The sequence below is a fragment of the Fukomys damarensis genome, unplaced genomic scaffold (assembly GCF_012274545.1).
Source record: "Fukomys damarensis isolate Sample0158 unplaced genomic scaffold, DMR_v1.0_HiC HiC_scaffold_30, whole genome shotgun sequence".
Classification (NCBI taxonomy): Eukaryota; Metazoa; Chordata; class Mammalia; order Rodentia; family Bathyergidae; genus Fukomys; species Fukomys damarensis.
In genome coordinates this window covers 1,692,579-1,700,670 of record NW_022900942.1, presented here as the reverse complement: position 1 = coordinate 1,700,670, position 8,092 = coordinate 1,692,579, and the positions used below count along the sequence as shown (strand labels likewise).

General features: G+C 35.8%; 1 protein-coding gene across 1 annotated transcript; it reads right to left on the bottom strand.

Moving 5' to 3' along the window:
• Positions 1-2,885: 2,885 nt before the first annotated feature.
• Positions 2,886-3,824, bottom strand: LOC104854641 (olfactory receptor 7G3-like). The gene has a single exon (XM_010613247.1). The coding sequence runs from the start codon at positions 3,822-3,824 to the stop codon at positions 2,886-2,888; it is 939 nt and encodes a 312-aa protein (XP_010611549.1).
• Positions 3,825-8,092: the final 4,268 nt, after the last annotated feature.

The window sequence follows — 8,092 nt, the reverse complement described above, 5'->3', positions numbered from 1 at the left end:
AAAAAAAAAAAAAAAAAAAAAAAAAAAAAAAAGTGAACTATAGGCCAATCTCCTTAATGAACATAGATGCAAAATGCTCGATAAGATACTGAAAAACAGAGTTAAGAAAATCATCAAGAAATAAATCATATACCATGATAAATCAGGATTTATCTCCAGGATGCAGGGAAGGTTCAATATATGAAAATCAATAAGTGTAATAAATCATTTCAACAGAGCTAAAGTCAAAAATCACACGATAATCTTAATAGATGCAGAGAAAGCATTTGACAAAGTCCAAACCCATTCATTGTGCAAACTTATTATACAACTATCAACTTCATTTGGTTTATTTTATGCTTTTTTAATCCATTAATTTATTTTAAAAATTTATTTCTGCTTTTTAAAATTGGAATATAATGTATGATTTTATCTTGCACAACATGGTGTTTTGTTTTGTTTTGGTGTTTGGGTATGGTTTGGTTTGGTTTCCAGTCCAGTGTTCAAACTCAGGACCTTATATTTGGAAGGTAGTTGACTTGACACTGAATTAAATCCCTGGCCCCCAACATAATATTTTGAAGTTCAGATACCTCATAAAATCATTAGAATTACCTATTTTTTTCAGTTAATTTCCATTTGTAGCTATCATTTCTCAGGGTAATAGGACCTAAAATTCATTCTCATTGCATTTTTCAAAAATATGTCATCATTAACTGTAGTCATCTTGCTGTACATTTTGTCTCTCGAAACGTATTTCTTCTTACTGTAATTACCTGCTCCATGACTAACATTTCTCTAACATATCCCCTCAAACATCCCAGGCTCTAACAATCACCATTCTACTCTCAATTTTTATGATATCCATTAAGCACAACTTATCTTGAAAATAAGTGTTCATAAGATACCTTAAACATCAATAGATAAATAGGTTGGAGTAGTTCCAAGGCAAAAAGAAATAGAAAAAATAGAAAAATTTATAACATTTTAGTAAAGGACATGGATAACAACTAAAAAAATGGCAAGAGTATTGTTTTTTGGATAATTATATAAAACATCACAGAGATATAAGTTTTTGTCAAATTGCTTTATAAATTTAATGCCAACTGGTATTTTCTTATATGTTACAAGCACATTTTTTAGTACATGTAAAGAATCAATGGATAAAGAATATTTTATTTAATAGAAAATAAGAAATTGGAATGCTGTCTTTATCAAATAACAAGATATATCATAATGCTAAGGTAGTTCAAATGACAGGCTACTGAATCATAGAAGAAATTAGTATCAGCTTGACTCTCATCTACATACAGATATTATTCTGGAAAGAAACATTGAATATTTTATTGATGATTATGTGGCATTTCTTGAAAAGGATAATGCTATTCAATAAGTAGTGCTGAAAGTATCACTACTCTAAATGTGAAATAAAACACAAAATTTGGTTATAGCATCCTTAAATATCATTGAAAAGTATCAAAGGTGTAATTAACCATGAAAGATAAATTAATTAAAAATTTAGGCAAAAAATATAGGAAGATAACCATGATGTTAGCGAGTAAATCACACATGTGTACAGACATACACACACTCACACACACACACAAATAAATAGTGTATATCCATGCATGGTAGCATATATAATTCTCCAACCCAAAGAAGAGAATCTCCACAAGTTTGAGGCTGCCCAGGCCAAAGTGAAACCAAGACCACTTTGAACTACATAGTGAAACCTTGTGGCAAATCAATGAATGAATGAACAAATGAATGAATGAATGGGTGCCTAGATAACTTATATTTCTTGGCATCATGATGAACAAAAGAACATGAGATTAAATCATAGAGAAGTGAAAATGATGCAAAGGATGTATTAAACATCAGAAAAATGAGGCTGCTCCCAGGTGACGTGGCATTGCATTGTACAGTAAACATTTTACAAACAGTGTTACATTGTGAAACAGCAAAACCTTTTGTAGTACAGTAAATGCAACAAGCAGGAACAAAGTTGTGAACTGTTATTATCAAGGATTAGATACTGTACATACTAGCATATTTTTAATGCAAACTGATAGTGTAGTAGTTTGTTTATACCACTATCCCCACAATGTCACTGTTTGTTACCATAACTAATATGATTAGGTGAGAAAGTTCTTAATTCCTTTAGAATTTATGAGCCCACACTTTAACATAAATTCCTATCTATCTTACGTCCAAGTGTTGTTTTTAGTGCATGATAAAATATGAACTAAATCAAATTTATGCTACGTTTAGTCATAAGCAAGCAAACTTAGCAAGTTGAAATGAATTATCAAAGGACAAACTATCTTAGTCATCTTCCCACCACTGGGGCACAATACCCAACACCCACATTTAACAGGACAGGTTTATTTTGGTTCACAGTCTGTGGAGGATTCAGTCCACAGTCATCTGGGTTGATAGTAGGAAGGGCATGGTGGAAGGTCCTGACAGAGGACAGCTTCTCACATAATGGTGGCCAAGAAGTAGAGAGTGAAGGGAGGAGCCAGGGAGAGCGATATACCCTTCCAGGTCAAATCCAATGAACAGACACTTCCAACCAGACCTAATCTCCTAAAAGCACATTCCATTCCAGACTCTTCATTTGATTAATCCACTCTTGATTACAGCACCCTCATGATCCACTTATCTTCCAAAAGCCCAATCTCTAAACATACAACTCTGTGGGGGGAAACTTTAAGACTAAACCATAACACATAGCTATGGTAAGGCACAGGCCATATTTAAACCCAAATTGTCTAATTTCACAATTTTCATGCTTTAACATTCCATCTCCGGTCTGGAGTATTCAAAGCCATTGGTGAGTTTTTGCACATCATCCAGTGTTTCTTTCTCTTTCTCTTCTTCCAGTAGTGTATGCATGTGCCATATCAATGGAAAGATGTTATTCTAGAGATGAGTTTCCCCAAAGCCCTCAGCATATCCTTGTTCCTCAGGCTGTATATAAAGGGGTTCATCATGGGGGTCACTACAGTGTACATCACTGAGGCTATTGCACTCTTCCGCGAGGAGTTAGTGGCAGCAGAACTGAGGTACACCCCAAAACCTGTCCCATAGTACAAGGAAATGACTATTAAATGTGACCCACAGAAGGAGAAAGTTTTATACTTTCCACCTGGTGATGGAATTTTTAGAACAGAGGAGACAATTTGAGTGTAAGAAAAAAATATCCCAGAGAGAGGAACAACACCCAAAAGGCCTGCCACCAAATATACCAGGATGTTATTGATGAGGATATTAGAACAGGCAAGCTTGAGAATATGATCTAGTTCACAGAAAAAGTGGGGAATCTCCAGGTTTGTGCAGAATGACAGCCGCAGTGCCATGGAGGTGTGTAGCAGGGCAACCAGGGCACTGATGAGGAAGGAAAGCAGAACCAGAAGCCAACAGAGTTGGGGGTTCATGATGACATTGTACCTCAAAGGATGACAGATGGCCACAAAGCGGTCATAGGCCATCACAGTCAGAAGCATGTCATCCATATATCCAAAGATGATAAAAAGAGACATTTGTGTCAAGCAGCTCACATAGGCTATGACTGTGCTCTGGAGGGAGAGGTTCACAATCATCTTTGGTACTGTGGTAGAAATCAAACAGATATCCACAAAGGACAGATTGGAGAGAAAGAAGTACATGGGAGTGTGCAGGTGAGAGTCAGAACTTACAGCGAGGATGATGAGCAGGTTCCCAAGCACTGTGACCAGGTACATGGAGAGAAAGAGTCCAAAGAGTACAGGCTGCAGGTTTGGATCATCTGACAATCCCAGGAGGATAAATTTTTCAGTATCTGAGATATTTTCTAGCTCCATGTTATTGATGGTTCTGGTAGAAGAAGAAATGATAAGAAACCAAACTCTAGAGCAACCATCAAAATGTTGCCTACATTGTTTTTCTCTCATTGAGTTTATTGTTACGTTTTAGGTATATAGTACAGTTACAGTCATTATTGGGATCTTGTACATTTACATGGCACGTCTTGGTTCTCATTATTTCCCTTGTCCCTGCCCTCCCTTCACCTGCTCCTCCCATCCCCATTTACAAACACTTTATTTCTATTTTTTTCATTTTCTCATATTTTTTTCTTTTCCCTTATTACCTTTCCACTACCCTTCCCACTTCCCCTACACCTTTAGCCCTTTCTTCCTATTTCCCATTACGTTTTGAAACTGTGAAGGAAAGAGTTAAAAATGAGAGTGAAAGTAGGTATTCACTGAAATGACCTTGGCTGCTTAGAGGCTGTCTCCAGCAGAATGAGTATATAGATGTAACTATCAACACCCAAAGGACTGACAATTTTTAGGCTCTACCAAGGATGCAAATGAGCCCTTCCGACCAGATAGACTTATTAGCACTAACTAATTTCTGTCAAAACACTGTTCTTGGACACTGAAAAACTAAAGGCAGTGAAACATTTTCTCTCTCACCTGCTGAAGGCTCTATCTCATGCAAGATCCCTCTGTAGAGGACTTCCCTTCATCTTAAGTGCTGTATCCTGTCTCTCTATGTGGTAATATATGATTGGAGTATGCTTGTATTTGTGGTACATTCATAATAAACTTACTTTCATCTCTTTAAATGTAATTATGTAGCTCTTTTCTCTCCACGCAGAGTGAAACATAAAACTTCTGTGGCTACCACATATATGTATCAACTCTTTGCTGCCACAGAAACCAAAACAGGCAGATTTACTCCTGACTATTTTTCTCCCCTCATTTTTTTCCCTTGCATAGCATTTCTACCCACCAGCATTTCTTTTCCCATTCACACACCATTCTCATTTATTCTATATTTATTTTTGGAATTTTTAGTTGACCTTTGATCGTTATACATTTCTATGTGGTACAGTGTTATATTTGGATACATGTATACAGTGTGTAATGATCAAACTAGGATAATCAGACATATATGCCTTTTGCATCCATCATTCATTTTTGGAGAAAGTATTCAAAAGCCTCTTTTCTAGTTATTTTGAAATGCATAATTGCTGCTGAATATATTATCGTGTTTTTATTTTGCATCATTTTAAATATATTTATCTGTGGAGAATAAAATAGAAAGGAAAGGTAGCATTTGAAAAGGATTGTAACACTAAATCAAATAATAAAATGTTACGAAGAGAAATGGGCTATTTTTCCTCATTACTTCTATGTTCCAATCCATGATCCATCGCCCTCATTGCAGTGGGCATGTGTGGTGCATTACAGCAGGAGCGTGCAGCACAGCACAGCTCACCTCACAGACAGGAAATGACAGGTAAAGACAGGAAGAAACCAGATCCCAAAATGGCATCATAAAACATGTTCCCCAATTCCTCTATAATTCTCCACCTATGATTCCACCACTTCCAAGTAGCAGCAAGCTGGAGACCGACTTCAAAAGTGGAGCCTTTTGGGGCTTCCCAGAACCAAGCTATGCTAATCCTTCTTCCCTTAAGATGTCTTTAGACACCTGTACTAGAATAAATTTTTTAAGTTGCACAGCTTAGGAAAACACAGGTTTTAGAGCGAAATATTGCCTGTTTCTTGTCTGTGCTTAAATAATTTTTGCATCATATTCATTCCTTCACATGAACCATTGTCATATGGCCTACAACACATGAACTATTTATCATCTATTGCTTTACAAAAGTTCATCAACATCTAGTATGCAAGCTTGATTCAATTTAGGCTTTTATTATTTTGCAGGTCTGATTAATTATTTTTATGTTCAAGTGCATATTGTCTGTCTTGCTACTTTTTATCTTAAGTTCATTGGTATTGTTTATATATACAGTACAGTGACATTCATCATTGAGATCTTATACCTTTACATGACAGATCTTGGTTCTCATTTTTGCCCCATACCCCTGCCCTCCCTTCACCCCTCCACCCTCCCCTATTTACAAAGACTTTGTTTCTATTTTTCCTTTTCTCATACTTTTTCTTGTACTTTATTTCCTTTCCCCTACTTTTAATAATTATTGCCTGAATCCACTAATTTAATTTTTGTTGAGTAACAAAATTTTAACCTTCTGAATTATTTTTTACTTGATTGTTTACTGTCTGAAATACTTCCGTGATGTAATCAAATAGGATGGCATCCTAAAGTGAATTTCTTATAAGAACACTCAATGGGTCTGGGATGTAGCTTAGTGCATTGGTTAAGTAGGCAGTTAGCCAGAAATGACGTGTATCTTTGGAAATGTTAGAAGAATATAAAGAAAAAAAATTAAGAAAGGCTATGGTCTATGTTTCCTGTTTGCAGTTCTCAGACATCCCAATAGAAGCACATGAAATGCTCTTTGTACATTCCCTTTCCCACCCAGTCTTATAACTGTAATTTTACACAGTTACACTATAAAGACACCCGCAAGTTAGATAGTGGTCCCCTTGACAGTCCAACTAAGCTTCATGTGCATGCATTTGTTTGTAGTTGTGACCCCATCCATGGCCACCATGCTGGCTCTAATTCAATTTGAGTTCAACAACACTCCTTCTTGATGTGAAGGTTGAAACTTAAAATTGGGGGAAAGAATCCCGTTTTATTTATTACACCTCTGAGCACTCCTCCAAGATCTATGGAAAAAAATGCAATACCATTACTGAAGCTCACTGCAGTTAGTTTCTCTGTCTCTACCCCTTGTCACTTCTTAAGGATGTATTTTCATTACTGAGTATTTATTGCCCTCTATAACTCTGAAAGCCTACAACTCTCCCTACTGTTCATCCTCTCTCACAAGTTAGACTTCTTTGGAGTGCACTGAGTGTCCTTCAATAAACATTCTTGGTAAACACCACCACTTTCTGAGTCTGAGTCCCTGTCTGTGGATCTCCTCTCAAACCTACCTGGGAAAAAGACAAGAGACAAGATTACCAGAAAACACAGAGAAGTACCCAACCCAGGATGATACTGACTTGTATTTAACTACAGTACAACACTTGCTTGGATTGTGCAAAGCCCTGAGTCAGTACTTAGTACCTTGAAATAAAAATATATGAAGTTATCATATATCAATCTAAAATACATAATAAAAATTTTAGTATCACTCAATGATGAACACTGTATCATCAAAAAGTCCTGGATTTTAAATGAATTCCATATATTTCAATTCATTACAGTTTACATTGCCAAATCATTCTCTCCTTTGTAGTTAGTACTACTACTTCCCATTATATCTCCTTCCCCTAGAGCAGTGATGGTGAATCTTTTAGAGATGATACCCAAGCTGCAACCTAAAACCCACACATTTATCACAAAATGCCAGCACTGCAATTAAAAGTGAATACTTTCAATTTCTTGCCTTGCCTATTTGATTTGCTCTGTTGGGCTTCATGGTGTTGTTGCCTTCATTGTCTTTTTCTAGGATCTTGTTTAAAATTACTTGTAGTGCTGGTTTGGTATTCATGTAGTTAAAAGGAGAAGGTGAAAAAGTAAAAAGAGTCAACAAAAGGCCAATAACGTGTCAATAATAAGTCAGTACATATTAATTATAATGAGCAATGTCAATGGCCTCAATTCACCAATCAAGAAAAATAGATTGGCAAAATGGAATAAAAAGCAAAATCCAACAATATGTTGTATACAAGAAACACACCTAGTGCAAAAAGAAGCCCATAGACTGAAAGTGAAAAGAAAGAAAACAATTCTCCATGTGACAGGAGCCCAGAAAAAAGCAGGGTAGCAATCTTATTTTCAGACAAAGTAAATTTCAAACCAAAAGTAATTCTAGTATTATGGATGTAGGATGGTACTGTATCATACCTTTATGAATGTAAAATGTCTTGTACCTGCTTTATGATACATAGTAGGGACTGTGCTTTATCAGAGCTACATTTAATGATATTACTCTAGAATGTTCTCTTTCCAGATGATGATTAAGATGCTAATAAAAAAAAATGGTGCCAGGTACCACAACAGCAACAGAACTTTGCTGTTTTCTGGATATTATTCTTTTCTTTGTTTTTTTGTTTTGTTTTGTTTTGTTTTAATGGAAAGTGCTGAATATCTATAATTTTTTTCAGATGACTGCAGAACCTGGAAAAGTTGTTGCTGCTATCGATGCATAACATACTGCTATTATTAGTCTTTTTATATAAAT

Coding starts and splice junctions, on each gene's coding strand:
- LOC104854641 (XM_010613247.1), bottom strand. CDS start 3,824: ATGGAGCTAGAAAATATCTCAGATACTGAAAAATTTATCCTCCTGGGA.